The 16,866-nt window shown below is 37.6% G+C and overlaps 2 protein-coding genes across 4 annotated transcripts in view; one reads left to right on the forward strand and one right to left on the reverse strand.

The window, feature by feature from the left end:
- Positions 1-16,866, reverse strand: part of LOC141133402 (uncharacterized) — a 218,714-nt gene that overhangs the window by 55,293 nt on the left and 146,555 nt on the right. The window lies entirely within an intron of this gene.
- LOC141133406 (uncharacterized) lies at positions 3,704-5,188 on the forward strand. The gene has a single exon (XM_073622782.1). The coding sequence runs from the start codon at positions 3,916-3,918 to the stop codon at positions 4,885-4,887; it is 972 nt and encodes a 323-aa protein (XP_073478883.1). The 5' UTR covers positions 3,704-3,915; the 3' UTR covers positions 4,888-5,188.

The raw sequence follows: 16,866 nt of genomic DNA on the forward strand, positions 1-16,866 counted from the left end.
GCGCCTTGAGGACTGGAGTTGAGAAACGTTGCGCTAGACAACCAGCATTTTTTCAAAGGTTAGCAATGACCGCCTCTGTGCGTTTTTTTCAAGATAAATTTACTCCCTTGGTATCCTTATAAAGCCTACATCTCATCCATGCTTCATATCAGGCCATGACTGGTTATTTAAAAAGCCATGTATTTTTTTTTTTATGAAGCTATGTACAGGAAAAGAAATTAGCATGATTTGGCTAAAGACCACAAAGTGTCTGTTGGCCATTTCCATTGATATTGACATTTTGTGTCATCTCATTTGGCATCTATTTAGTTCTCATTCAGTTTTAAAATGTGGTTCCTTTCTGGTCTATTCTCTCCCAGTATTAATATGTTAAAGACTGGGATGGTGAAAGAAAACTAAAAAACACATGCCAAACTGGCAATAAGATTTTAGAAAACATATCTTTTGTTATGTAGATTAAATACATTAGCAAATCCAAAGACATCTTATTTTGGTTAGTGATGGTTACTTGTATTTATGTGAGGCAGAGCTCAATCAGTTACAATTACAAGCAGGTCAGGAGAACAAGGTTATGCTGAGACATCTCTATACTACCCCATTAAAAAGGTATGTGTACATTTGTGTTGGATTTTTTTTTTTCTTGGTCAAATGTATTAGTCTGAAAGTTTTTATTTTTTTTATTTTTTTTTTTATATATTTTATCACTCAAATTGACTTCAACATTTGTGGTTGTTTTTATTGACGTTTCTAATTGTTTCTTATGTTAAATTTTAAACTTTGTTAAAAAATTCATTGTCTGATTTTGTTGCTGGCACTCTGGAAACAAATGGGTAATTATTACAATAATTAGGCAATAATCAGGCTAATGTAACATAATGCCATGTTGGTGGCTAAAAAAGGAACAATTTTGTGGCACAAGAACAAGTCAAGGTTGGAAAGTTCCTTCTAAGCCTTCAGGAGCTATTTTAAGCCCATTGCATTCTTAACCACTTCAGTCCCGGAAGGATTTGCCCCCTTCCTGATCAGAGCGTTTTTTGAGATTCGGCACTGCGTCACTTTAACTGACAATTGTGCAGTCATGTGACGTTGTACCCAAACAAAATTGATGTCCTTTTTTTCCCACAAATCAAGCTTTCTTTTGGTGGTATTTGATCACCTCTGCGGTTTTTATTTTTTGCGCTTTAAACAAAAAAAGAGCGACCATTTTGAAAAAAAAGCAATATTTACTTTTTGCTATAATTATCCCCAAAAATATATAAAAAAATAAATTTTTTCCTCAGTTTAGGCCGATGTGTATTCTTCTACATATTTTTGGTAAAAAAAAAAATTGCAATAAGCGTATATTGATTGGGGGGCATAGATTTATGGCATTTTTATTAATTTATTTTTTACTAGTAATGGCGGTGATCTGCGATTTTTATTGGGGACTGCGACATTATGGCGAACTCATCGGACACTTATGACACTATTTTGGGACTATTGTCATTTATACAGTGATCAGTGCTATAAATAGCCACTGATTACTATATAAATGACACTGGCAGGGAAGGGGTTAAACACTAGGGGGCGATCAAGGGGTTAAGTGTGTCCTAGGGAGTGATTCTAAATGTGGGGGGATGGGCTACCACTGACATAACAGCGATCATTGCTCCAGATGGCAGGGAGCAGTAGATCCCTGTCATTTCACTAGGCAGAACAGGGAAATGCTTCAAATGGAAATACAGCACTGAAGAGCCATTCAAAAATATAGTAACAATAAAATGGGTCCTGCTGCAGCTTAAATGTGAGATACAGACAAAGTAATTTCAAAAGGGAAAAACTGTGCAACATGAGACTATAAAAATGTGGTGATAAATATCCACATATATTAGGTATCCTTGTCAAATGGGGGATGTATTTACTCCCAATCTATTTTAAAATTCATAAGCCTATATAATAAAACCATATGCATCACAATGTTTGAGCATGAATGCCTTGAAAATTAGCCACATAATAGATGTCAAAAGTGTCTCCAGAGAAATTCATATTAACAAAAATAACACTGTTATTGATCACGTAGTATTCACAATCTTACGAAATGTCCTTCCTTTACTTGTTGATTCGTGACTTAAAACAGAAAAACACCGCAGAAAAAGTGATTTGGGATAGAAAGATTCTTCCACCTGGGAAATAACTGCCGCTTACCAGCGGCACTGATCTCTTTTTAGGGAGATCGCATCCGCTTTTGGCTTATACCCCAGCCAGAGTCTCTGTATCTATCCACCAAATGCCACCTTTCTTTCGCTTAGAATTGTCTTTGAGTAACTCACGGTCAGCAGTTCACCATATTAAACAGAAAAGCTTCCATAGTGTAAATCTGTAAACATTTTATTAATCATATAAAACAAGATTTGCACTTACAAAATATTCAGAGTAAAAGCGCTTGAAAGTAATTTGAGCCGGCCGGCTCTAGGATAGACGCCCGTTGCTTCCGGGACTTCACGTTGTAACGGTGACGTCAGCACGCCGCTCCTCCCTACGCCGTTTCGTCAAAGATGATGAAGCACATTCAAAGGGGCGTACAGGTACGCCCATTTGCCTGTACGAGCCATTCTGTCGACGTACATGTGTGTGCGGTGGTCGGCAAGTGGTTAAAAGATAACTCCAAATCCAACAAAACTTTACCCTTCCTATTGACACCGATGCATTTTACCACATAGATATTTTGTAAAATTTTTTCAATGACCGAACAAAATTTTCATTCAGTCTCTGAATCAGTGACTTTGGTTTGAAAGGTTAGTTTTGCGGCAAATAGATAAGTGGATCTGAATTCTCATTTCAATCTGTTAATATCAAGACTCCATGTAAAAAAAAATCTTAATTTTCGAAGTAGGTGAATTACAAACATTGTTATTCATCTCCTACTGTGAAAAATAGTCTTAACAGTAATATTTAAGTTAAAAGGTGGAGAACCTGAATTCTTATATTTTTGGTTGGTGAGGGATGGGTACTTGTATTTAAGGTGAGGCAGAGCTCAATCATTTACAAGAATTACAAGCAGGTGAGGAGAACAAGATGCTGCTGAGACCAATCTACAATATAAAAAGTTATGTATACGTTTTGACTGTAAATTTGTTTTAAAATTGGAAATGATTTTTTTTTCTTGGTCAATGTATTAGTTTAGATATTTTATCTTATTTTTTTATTTTTTACATTTTATCACTTTTAGATTGACTTCAACATTTGTGGTTACTTTTACTGATGATTGTTTTCTATGTTTAATTTTAAACTTTGTTCAAAATCCACATTGTCTGATTTTGTTGCTGGCACTCTGGCAACAAATGAGTAATTATTACAATAATCAGGCTAATATAACATAATTGCCATGTTCTTGGCTAAAAAAGGAACAATTTTGTGGCACAAGTCAAGGTTGGAAAGTTCTTTCCAAACACTCAGGAGCAATTTTAAGCCCACTGCAATCTTAAAATATAATTGCAAAAATCAATGTAACTTTACCTTTCCTCTTGATACCAATGCATTTTATCAAAATGGGTACAATTATGTTAAATTTTACCGATGATAGAACAAAACTCTCAGTCTCATCCTCTCATCTGTGAACACCACTAGGGATTTCAGTTTTAAAAGTTGTTTTTTAGATAGATAGGATCTGAATGTCTAGGCTAGTGGTTATGAGGGTCTAATCTCTCATCCCCAGGCCTTACTACATGAAAACAGTTGCATGTCACCATATTAAAAAAAAAACAAAAATGGGAAAATGTAATATTAAAAAGGCATATATCTATACCTTGTAAGAAAATTTCAATCTGTTAATATTATCAAGACTCTATATAAACCTCTTCTCCTTTTTTTATGCCATGTAGGTGAATTTAACAAGTTGCCATCCATCTGCTGCTGAGAAAAACAGAATTTCCTTCTATGAACACAGATTTTTATCAACAAATGATGAGTCAAGTAAGAGAGAGGCCGTATCAGTGCTTAGAGTGCCAGAAATGTTTTACGTTGAGATCAAGCCTCAGGGATCACAAGAGAATTCACACTGGGGAGAAACCATTTAAATGTTCAGAATGTGACAAGTGCTTTACACAAAAGATTACTCTTACTCAGCACAAGAAGATTCACACAGGAGAAAAGCCATTTTCCTGCTCTGAATGTCATCTGGATTTTTCAAGAAAGGAAACATTAATCATTCATCAGAGAATTCACACCGGAGAGAAACCTTTTAAATGTTTACAATGTGACAAAAGCTTCTCTCATAAACTTAGTCTTGTTGCACACCAGAATACTCACACAGGAGAGAAGCCATTTAAATGTTCAGAATGTGACAAGTTCTTCTTAAGAAAATCTAATCTTACGCAGCACCAAAAGATTCACACAGGAGAAAAGCCATTTAAATGTTCAGAATGTAACCAATGCTTCTCACAAAAGCAACATCTTGCTAAACACCAAAAGATTGGTATAGGGGAAAAGGTGCTTAAATGTTTCTCTCGCAGCTTCAGTCTTTATAAATATCAGAAGAATAACAAAGATGAGAAGCTATTTAGATGTTTAGAATGTGACAAGTGCTTCTCAGAAAAGGCTAATCTTCTTCGACACCAAAGAATTCACACAGGAGAGAAGCCATTTAGTTGTTGTGTGTGTGACAAGAGTTTCTCAAATAAGACAAATCTTGAACATCACCAAATGATCCACACCGGAGAGAAGCCTTATGCATGTCCTCAATGTGACATGAGCTTCTCACAAAAGTCTAATCTTACGCGACATCAGAGGGTCCACACAGGAGAGAAACCATATAGATGTTCAGATTGCGACAAGTGTTTTTCAAACAAGGCAAATCTTATGGTACACCAAAGGTCAATACACAAAACGGAAGGTATTTTTATGTTCTGAAGGTGATATATGATCAAAAGGAACAAATGAAAAATGTAAAAATTTGTGATATGCAAAAAAAAATAAAGAAAAAAAGGAGTGTTTGCGTTGCTGTTAGAAAGTTCCCCTCATTTTGGTGAAAAGCCGATTAGATGTTTAGCTTCTCAAAAATTGGACATCGTATTTGACACCGGAGAATTCACACAGGAGAGAAGTTTTCTGAAGATTGTGACTGAATTTTCTCGTACAATGCAGAATTTAGGAAATTTCAACTTATTCAACCTGGAGAGAAGCCATATTTAATAATGTGATAAAAACTTGAAGTGCAAGATAACTTGGATCCAACATCAAAAACTTTGCCAATGGCTGAAGCCATTTCAAAATGTGGATTTTTACAATTAATTTATAAAAATGTCCCCACATGGACTTACATTGCAAATTTCATGAGCACCATAAAATAATTATAAAGGCTTAATACATTTTTAGAGAAGTTCAATTGTAAAGATGTACACAAATATGATTAAATTGTATGGGTGTACCTAGAAACATAAAAAAGTGACGGCAGAAAAAAGAGTAGTCCATTTAGTATGCCCTTTTTTTTTTTTTTTTTTTTTCTTATCTAAATGGGTACAAAATAAACGGTGTACTTATACAAATCATTAACGCTTTGGTTTCAATTTATTTAAAATTAATGATCTCAAACCTTGTATAAAAAGTTAGAATTTTGATATATATGTAATTTAAGTAGGACCAAAGATTTTAGCTCCTTCCTACTATATCCCAAATTAAAAGATACAACTTAGCAGGAATCCAGCTTTACATGGTTAGTCACAACAATGACACATTACAGATGTAGCTTCTGGCTTCTTAAATTACTTGTATAGTCCAACAGTGAAACATATTCTCTATTTAGACTCTATTCCTGCTTATATGGGATTTTTAGGTGCCCCTTACACTTCTCCATCTTTTTGTATTCCAGGGTTTCCCATTGTAATCCCCATTATATACACAACAAACAAAAAACACGATCTGATAAATGAAGACCCTAAGGTTTGTAGGCACAGAACAAAATAGATTTTTTTCAGCAAAGCTTTTGAGCAGCTAAAGAAATATCAGGGTGTTTAACTCTTCATAATGAAATATCAATTTTGGGGGCACTGGCTCCTATTTTCAACATAAGGTCTATGTGTACTAATGTTTTTAAGCTGAACTTTGACCACAAAAACTTTCATTGAAATATATTCCTCACTAGATACAAAGGAAATAAAGTTTGTGCATCAAATTCCCTTGCAAGCCCAGTTTTTATCTTCTAAAAGTAGTGGTGGGATCACTGTGTGTACATAGCTTGTACTGAGATGCTGAGAGCAGAGGTGTGGGTGGGACCTAGAAGGTCCACCCACTACAGGCTGCCTGCAGAAAACTACAGAACGGCACTGGTCACCCTGCTTTATGCACTTGTACGCAGTCATTTTGGAACAGGAAGGGACCATCCCCCCAAACTGTTACCACAAAGTTGGAAGCATGAAATTGTCCAACATGGTCCCACAAACCCTGACAATAGCTAAACCAAAAAGTCCCCAAACTCTCTAAATACGACCAAATTCTAATCCACTATATTCTCATTGGAGCTAAACTTACTATAGCTCGGGCATGGAAATCTTCTAAGGTCTCCTTCCACTTAACCAAACAAAGTATCCTGGATCATGTACCAAGAAAAAATCTCCAACATCATACTGGATAAAACTGAATAATTTAAACGGATATGGGAACCATGGGCCCGTCACATTGGCGTGTCCCTTTAATCCCTGCCGCAATCATAACTTTATTAGGTCTTTTTACATAGATGCTTCACGCCTCATTCCAGCTCTCCTTGAAGCAAATGCCTTCCTCCCCCTCCTATCGGACCCCCCTTTCCTCTCTTCCTTATTCTATCCCTCTCTTTCTCCTTATTTTCACCTCTATATTCTTCCCTCCCACCCGCTCCGGATGGTGGGCTGTGAGGAAGAATTTGTAACAAAAATCTTTCTTTGCCTTACAAATTGCAATATAACTTTATATAATATAATATTACAAAGTGTAATATAACTTGGTCAACCACCTTTGTTTATGTTCAGAGATATGGAGAACAGATACATGTTCAGATCTGAAGACTTCTCTGCCCTATGTTATCAAAGGGAGCCTATAGGTCTTATCACATTCAATATGAATACACTATGACCTGCTTATCACCCAAAGACCAGAGGCCATTGAAACCCAGACACAGCATGATCCCATATGGGGTGTCGGGCTTTCAAGGCGGATGGTAGTATATGTTTGCATATCACTCATGACTCCCACTATTTCTCCTTTTGTCCTAGATGCAGAGAAGCTTTAGTTATGCATAATACCTTTGCATTGTATCTCTTTTTTTATTTTTGGTTCTTTGTTGTTTCAATGCATAATATCATCTGTCCTTTTGAATCCCTTGCGAGGGAAGAAATTTGTAATATTTCTTATATTCTTTTAATAAATACTTTAAACTTCAAAAAAAAAAAAAAAATTGTCCAACATGTCTTGGTATGCTGATGCTTTAAGAGTTCCCTTCACTGGAACGAAGGGGCCAAGCCCAACCCCTGAAAAACAACCCCACACCATAATCCTCCCTCTACCAAATGATTTGGACCAGTGCACAAAGCAAGGTCCATAAAAGACATGGATGAGTGAGTTTGGGGCAGAGGAACTTGACTTGCCTGCACAGAGTCCTGACCTCAACCCAATAGAACACCTTTGGGGTGAATTATAGTGGAGACTGTGAGCCAGACCTTCTCGTCCAAGTGTACATATTCACCAGCACACCATGGATCATCGTCCAAAGGTTTCTTTATTGTAGAGAGATCACATCACAGAGATAAGTGCAACATTTTCGAGGCCATGCAGGACCCCTTCATCAGGCATCTTAAGGCATTCTCATCCATCATCAGTGTTTGCCCTCACAAATGTGCTTCTGGAGGAATGATCAAACATTCCATATACACACTCCTAAACCTTGTGGGCAGCCTTCCCAGAAGAGTTGAAGCTGTTAAAGTTGCAAAGGGTGGGCCAACTCAATAACAAACCCTATGGACGAAGATTGAGATGCCATTAAAGTTCATGTGCATGTAAAGGCAGGTGCCCCAATACTTTTGACAATATAGTGTATACTGGAATAAATAATAAGGTGATTCTGCGCAGATATTGAAATAGTGCCAAAATAATAAATTAAAATATTTTAGGAGAACATCTAAATTATTTCCATATTGTATAAAACCACGTAATATTTAAGAAAAAATATATAAAATATATACAAAAATATTATATCTCAAATGGGAAATATTCAATCAATAATCTATATAGCAATAATAATGTCCGTATGTGAATTCTCAGTGCTTGGCAAACAGTGGTGTCAATAATAAACAAATAAATATATATCCAAACAAATGGAATTTTATAGATGAAATAAGTATAGTCTGGACTTGATAAATTTCACTTTAAATGTCTCTATGACAGTGGTATGGGGAAATCTATAGGAAGTCCAGCCAGTATTATAGTGGGTAGAGGATAGTAAAGTTCTATGAATATAAGATCAGGTAAGGATGATTGTTCCAAATGTTTCTACTGCGGCTCCTTTATGTATCTGGTCTCCCAGAACTCTTACCTCGAGGTTAGTGATAGCATGCAATTACCGCCGTCACCACTGGGGGGATCCCTTTATTTTCCTAGACAGTGATCATCACTCCTCTGGATGGCATATCGTAATGCTGTTTCCTCTCTCCTAGCCACGTTCAGTCACTCTCTCCTGTTAAATGGGGCGGTACCTCCGTGAAGAGGGGACAGGGAGAGAGATGGGGGGCCTCCAATAGTGCAGTATGTCAAGTTGTAAAAAAAAAAAAAAAAACTTATTTATTAAAAGGCAAATACTCTTACACAAAGCAAAGTTAAAAAACACAGGGAACAAATTAGGCGTTGTTCCTCGCCTTCTCACGTCACTTCCGGTCGCGGCTCTATCCGGCCAATCCCTACGCGTTACGTTGTTTCACACAACTTCATCTGGGGAACCGGATTGTTTATTGGACTATGCTTTTATTATTAAATTCCGGAAGTGGTATGGTGGCCATTTTAGGAATGGGCGATATGGGTACATCGCAGCCATTTTGTTGTAGTCTATTGTAGAGGTATATTGCAGTCATTATTTGATGTTACGTCTACCGTCAGCCATTTTTTATAAGTTTAGTGTCCGCAATGTAGGTATAAAACCCCGGCCATTCATACAATCGCAATCTTAAACTAATCAGGCTGCACTATAAAATTCTGGATTTATTTGAAGCCTGTAAGGTTGAATATACATTTCTTATTAGTGAGTATATACCTCACTAATGGAATTGGTGTCTGATATAGTTGCTTAGCATCTGTTTGGTGAGATAATATATACTGTTCAATATCCATGGTATAAAAAACATTCTTGATTGGACCATCCAATCAATCTAGATCAAATTGTATATCATCAAATATATAATATATCAAGACTTTAAAAAGTATACAACACAACTTAACAAAGACCTAATAACCAAAGATTTGGAAGTTGAACAATGTAAGAGGAAAAAATATCAACGGGATATGTCGGATTACAAAACAGGAAACGTTTTTAAATGGCAGAGCAAAATAGAAGAACCACAACCGAGCTCTACATACTCCACACCAGAAAGGGAAGTTAAAATACAGGATCCCACCACGGCCCAGGTAGAAATCCCCAATAGACGGGAAAAGAGGGAATCACAGTATGAAACCACTAGACCCAACTACAATCAATACAGTAATAACGGACCTCAATATAATCAACAAGAGAGCCACCACCATAGACAATACATGGAACAACAAAATCAACACCAACAAGGTAACTACTATGGTGGACAACAGACACACCAACGCAATTATGAAAATACGGGATACCATACCCCGAAAAATAGAGGAAGGAAACCCTTCAAAAAACATTTCAAGAAACCCTATAATAACCGACAAAATTATGATAGGAATTATGGGGATTATAGGGGACCCCCATATCAACAAAATTATAGAGATTCCCCCTACCAACAGGACCACCAGAGAAGATACCCTCAACAACCAGGGGAATATGGAGGACAAAATAGAACACCAATACCAACTCACAATAGGTATGACCCCATCAGGGACTATCAGGATCAACGAAATGACCAACATTACAATGACTACCAATACAATGAAAATACACAGCTTTCTTTTTTAGACAGGGAGAGGAGAGATTACTCCCCGGGAAGACCAAGACAAGACACATATCGATCACCAAGGAGAAAATCTCAAGACGAAAGAATACCAAGCAGCCCAGAACAAAGAGAGGACATAGAGCGGGCAAGAGAGTCCAAGAGAAAAAGAGAATAATAGGAGGAAATGTTGTCAATTTAAGTGGAAAACCCATCACGACAGATGAATTAGCTGTCCTGGACAAAGGCCTTAAACATGCACCGATTAAGAATTTAAACAAGTTTGATACCTATATAGGTATACAAAAATACATCAGGAAAATCAACATCAAGAAAAGTATTATGAATCATCCGTCAGAAAATACAGGGAAAAATACCACTTTAAACATGACACAGAGTACACTACGTAACAACTCGGTTTTCAATCCACAGATATCAAACAATCAACACATAGAAGTATTTAAACAACTGGTAATACAAGATCTGGAATCTTTGAAATTGAAGAAGTATTCGGACCTGATCCATATAAGAAATGGGATCAAATTACTCCAAGAAAGAAAAGATATAGTAATATGACCGGCCGATAAAGGAGGGGCAGTGGTCCTACAGTCAAAAGAACAATACCTGAGTGAATTAAATCAACAATTATCCAATGAAAAAACCTACATCAAACTGGTGGGTAATCCAACGTCTAAGTACAAGAAAGAGTTGGAATCCCTCGTAAATCTAGGTACAAAAAAAGAGATACTCAACAAAAAAGAATCAAAATATCTTATCCTTGAGTCATGCCGAATACCGGTGATATACACAGTTCCAAAAATCCATAAATCTATAGTAAACCCACCAGGTAGACCCATCGTGAATGGGATAGATTCCCTAACATCAAGAATGGGGCAGTACATAGATTATTTCATCCAGCCAGCAATACAATCAACCCGAGCCTACCTCAAAGATACTAAACACGTCTTACAGTTATTAGAAAACACACCAGTACTAGAAGGAAGAACTATCCTAGCAACAGCGGATGTGACATCGTTATATACGATTGTAGCACACCATGACGCTTGTTCAGCGATTAAATGGCTCCTCAGACACCACAGCACTTTACCATGCATACAAAGGAAATACATTATTAAATGTCTTGATTTCTGCCTGAAATGCAACTACTTCTGGCATGACCAAAACTACTACAAACAAGCAATAGGAATTGCTATGGGTGCAAAGTTTGCACCGGGAGTTGCCAATGCCTTTATGGCGGAATGGGAGGAGACAGCGATTTACACAGACACTCCAAGGGAACTCGCCCTATACAAGAGATTTATAGATGATCGAATAATAAATTGGAATGGAGATAGAGACAAACTGGAAACCTTCTTAACCAAGCTCAATGAAAATAATACAAATATTAAATTGGTGTGGAAGATAGAGGAGAAATTGGTGGATTTCCTAGACCTAAATATCTGCATAGAGGGGGACAAACTAACCACCAAAACGTATTTCAAGAATGTTGATGCTAACAGTTACTTATCTATAAAGAGCTGCCATCACAAACCATGGTTATACAACATACCAAAAGGACAATTCATTCGGTTGAAACGGAACTGCACCAAAAATTAAGACTATTTATCTCAAGCACTAGCAATAGGTGAAAGAGTTAAAGCTAAAGGATACAACGACTCATGGATAAAAGATCAAATACAACATGTTGAAAAGATCGAGAGAACCCAAATGTTACAAGACAAACCAAAAAAGAAAATGTTATCGGAAGCACCAAGCTTAATATTGGACTACAATGCCCAATATAAGGATGTGGCCAGGATCAAGCGCCACTGGCACATCCTCAAAAATGACAAAGATTTAAACAAGATATTACCAGAACGTCAAAACATCATCTATAAAAGAGCCCCCACAATCAAGGATCTGATTGTCAAATCAGTAATAGAACCACCAAGGAAACCAACCTTCACCTTCTTTAATGGCAAAGGATTTTATTCTTGCAAAAATTGTTAAATCTGTCGTCATGCAAAAAAGTTTCAGACCAAAAGAACAGAATTTACAGCTACGAATACGGGCCAAGTACATATGATTCATGACTTTATTAATTGCCATACAGAAGGAGTTGTATATGTTCTCCAGTGCAGCTGTAATTTACAGTATGTTGGAAGGACCAAGAGAGCACTGAAAGTAAGGATAAAGGAACATATACAAAATATACAAAATGGCTATCCAAAACATAACGTATCAAAACATTTCCTATAGAAACATAATAAGGATCCCCCACAACTCCAATTTTGGGGTATTTTGACAAATACCAAAAAGCGTGGAGAGGTAGTCACAAAATTAGAACAATAAGTCAGAAGGAATCCAAATGGATATACACTATGCGCACACTAACACCTGGGGGAATGAATGTAGAGTTTGATTTGAATTGTTTTTTAAGTAACTTTTAATACACGTAATTAATTTTATTCTATCTATTCCAGTTCTACATTCATACCCTATTTACATGAGTAGCTTCACAATAAAATGGATAAATATGCAGCTAGTATTGCTGGAAACATATAGACACCCCTAGGAGGAGATCACGAATTAGATAGTATGTATGTATCATAAATCACAATACCATAGGGTTGCTCTGGGATATATTTATTAATGAATTTTAATTATTTACTAAACATTTTAATAAATTAATTTTAGCACGTAATAACTCACCATTGAGATTTAAAGAATAACAACTTTTATTCGTTTTTATATTAAGAGGTTGGTGTGTAAAATGCATATTATATATTTGATGATATACAATTTGATCAAGATTGATTGGATGGTCCAATCAAGAATGTTTTATACCATGGATATTGAACAGTATATATTATCTCGCCAAACAGACCCTAAGCGACTATATCAGACACCAATTCCATTAGTGAGGTATATACTCACTAATAAGAAATGTATATTCAACCTTACAGGCTTCAAATAAATCCAGAATTTTAAAGTGCAGCCTGATTATTTTAAGATTGCGATTGTATGAATGGCCGGGGTTTTATACCTACATTGCGGACACTAAACTTAGACTACAACAAAATGGCCACAATGTACCCATATCGCCCATTCCTAAAATGGCCGCCATACCACTTCCGGAATTTAATAATAAAAGCATAGTCCAATAAACAATCCGGTTCCCCAGATGAAGTTGTGTGAAACAACGTAACGCGTAGGGATTGCCCGGATAGAGCCGCGACCGGAAGTGACGTGAGAAGGCGAGGAACAACGCCTAATTTGTTCGCTGTGTTTTTTAACTTTGCTTTGTGTAAGAGTATTTGCCTTTTAATAAATACGTTTTTATTAAAAAAACTTGACATACTGCACTATTGGAGGCCCCCCTTCTCTCTCCCTGTCCCCTCTTCACGGAGGTACCGCCCCATTTAACACGAGAGAGTGACTGAACATGGCTAGGAGAGAGGAAACAGCATTACGATATGCCATCCAGAGGAGTGATGATCACTGTCTAGGTCGGATTCCCCCCCAGTGGTGACGGCGGTAATTGCATGCTATCACTAACCTCGAGGTAAGAGTTCTGGGAGACCAGATACATAAAGGAGCCGCAGTAGAAACATTTGGAACAATCATCCTTACCTGATCTTATATTCATAGAACTTTATTATCCTCTACCCACTATAATACTGGTTGGATTTCCTATAGATTGCCCCATACCACTGTCATAGAGACATTTAAAGTGAAATTTATCAAGTCCAGACTATACTTATTTTATCTATAAAATTCCATTTGTTTGGATATATATTTATTTTTTTTATTATTGACACCACTGTTTGCCAAGCACTGAGAATTCACATACGGACATTATTATTGCTATATAGATTATTGATTGAGTATTTCCCATTTGAGATATAATATTTTTGTATATATTTTATATATTTTTTCTTAAATATCATGTGGTTTTATACAATATGGAAATAATTTAGAGGCTCTCCTAAAATATTTTAATTTATTATTTTGGCACTATTTCAATATCTGCGCAGAATCACCTTATTATTTATTCCATTTGATCAGTGGTTTGTGTCACACTAATAGATTTTGCTGCATTTATTTATGCACTTTCACTTTTAAATTGTTTATGAATAATTTGCACCCATCCATAGTAGCGCAAAGGCACTTTTCTTACTTATAGTATATACTGAATTCGGGCAAAAACAACCAAAAAAAAAAAAAATCACCTTCTCTAGGACCATGCTGCATTAAACCAGCTAAAATGTAAAATTCCAGAAACAGTCTAAATAAACATTGCTGCTTTGCTGTGAGTGGATGTTGCCTTCGACTGGCATGTGCTCTAAGCTGCTCACCTATTGAGATTGTCCCACTGCCTTGCACTGTACCTTCAGCCTCTTCTGCACTTTGTCTTCAATAGGGGCTTTCTGTTTGCTTGTCTTCATGGACACATTATAAGTTCATTCTTTTCAGGCTTTATTCCCAAAGAAAGGCTGATTAATTTAGTAGAATTCCTTGTTAGAATAATATACTGTATATGGTGGGCCAATTTATCAGAATTGATAAAAGATCAATGTTATGCAGTATTTTGCCACTAGGCTGGAGTGAATGCCTTGACTGGATTATTGCATTTATGGAGGCTTTGTGCACATAGTGCATTTGATTCAATCCAGGCTTATTATTTTGGGACATATTAAATTGGTCTAAGACAACGTTGTCTTATGTATGGAAAGGTATCAGATGCGGTTTTGCAGTGCAACAAATTTTATATGTGTAATTTAAATAAAATGTATTACTTTTATATAGACCAGTGGTTCTCAACGCCTGTCCTCAGAACCCACTAACAGGCCAGGTTTGCAAGATAACTGTAATACATCACAGGTGATATCATTTGCTGCTCAGTTATCGCAGTATTCTAGTCTGCATTTCCCCAAGATAATACTTAAAATTTGGCCTGTTAGTGGGTCCTGGGGACAGGAGTTGAGAACCACTGATATAGACTGTTTCTGGAATTTAGCATTTTGGCTGGTTAAATGCACCATGGTCCTGGAGATAATGATGCCTTTCTTTAGGGTGTCTTTGCCCTAATAAGTACTTTTGATGAACCCAATCTTGTGGAGGGACATGAAGGATACCAATGCTCAGTGGCGTTGCTATGGGGGCGCAAGGATGGCGGCCCACACCAGGGGACACCCGCTAAACACGATAACATATTGCTTGCAGTGGAGCAGTGCGAGCAGGGTATCCAGCCATGTGGGGGAGGCTGCCTGTAACATTCCCCAGTCAGGTTAAGCTGTCACTCGGGGATCTGCAAGATCAGTCTTGAGGCAGATGGAGTTGGTGGGAGAAGCTAGGGGTGTGGTTGCCTCCTCCACAGACCCCTTCACTCTGGCTAATCCCGCAGCTGAAGGAGATAGAGGTGAGGACATAGCAGCCCCAGCCGGGTCTTCATCTGCAGGCATGAGGCATGCTGTAAGTTACTGCACACTGTCACTACATAGAGTCCTAACCTGCCCTATACCACCTTAACCATTTAAGCCCCGGACCATTTGGCTGGCCAAAGACCAGAGCACTTTTTGCGATTCGGCACTGCGTCGCTTTAACTGACAATTGCGTGGTCATACAACGACGTGGCTCCCAAACAAAATTGACGTCCTTTTTTTCCCACAAATAGAGCTTTCTTTTGGTGGTATTTGATCACCTTTGCGGTTTTTATTTTTCGCGCTATAAACAGAAAAAGAGCGACAATTTAAAAAAAAAAAAGCTATATTTTTTACTTTTTGCCATAATAAATATCACCAAAAAATATATAAAAAAACATTTTTTTCCTCAGTTTAGGCCGATACGTATTCTACATATTTTTGGTAAAAAAAAAAAAAAATCGCAATAAGCGTTTATTGATTGGTTTGTGTAAAAGTTATAGCGTCTACAAAATAGGGGATAGCTTTATGGCATTTTTATTAATAGTTTATTTTTTACTAGTAATGGCGGCGATTTTTTATCGTGACTGCAACATTATTGACGGACAGATCGGACACTTTTGCCGCTATTTTGGGACATTCACATTTATACAGCGATCAGTGCGATTAAAAATGCATTGATTACTGTGTAAATGTGACTTGCAGTGAAGGGGTTAACCACTAGGGGGCGCTGTAGGGGTTAAGTGTGTCCTAGGGAGTGATTCTAACTGTGGGGGGATGGGCTCTGTGTGACACGACACTGATCATGCTCCCGATTACAGGGAGCTGTGATCAGTGTCAATGTCTTTAGGCAGAATGGGGAAATGCTTGTTTACATCATTTCCCCGTTCTTCCTCTCCGTGAGACGATCGCGGGTATCCCAGCGGACATTGAGTCCGCGGGACCTGCAATCACACTCACGGAGCTTGCGGCAGGCACGCGCCCGCAAGCCGCCTCATAAAGCAATGTACAGGTATGTTAATCTGCCTGTACGTGCCCGTCTGCCGCAGTATATCTGCGTGAGGCAGTCAGGAAGCAGTTAACCTGCCTTATACCACCCCAACCTGCCCTGTGCCTCCCCAACCTGCCCCATACCACCCCAACCTGTCAATATACCACCCCAACCTGCCAATATACCACCCCAACCTGTCCTGTGCCACCCCTACCTGCCAATATACCACCCCAACCTGCCAATATATTACCCTAACCTGCCACTATACCACCCTATACTACCCTAACCTGCCACTATACCCACCACCCTATATTATCATTTACTGGGGCTGGTT

Source organism: Aquarana catesbeiana, linkage group LG03 (assembly GCF_042186555.1).
Source record: "Aquarana catesbeiana isolate 2022-GZ linkage group LG03, ASM4218655v1, whole genome shotgun sequence".
In the NCBI taxonomy this organism is placed as follows: Eukaryota; Metazoa; Chordata; class Amphibia; order Anura; family Ranidae; genus Aquarana; species Aquarana catesbeiana.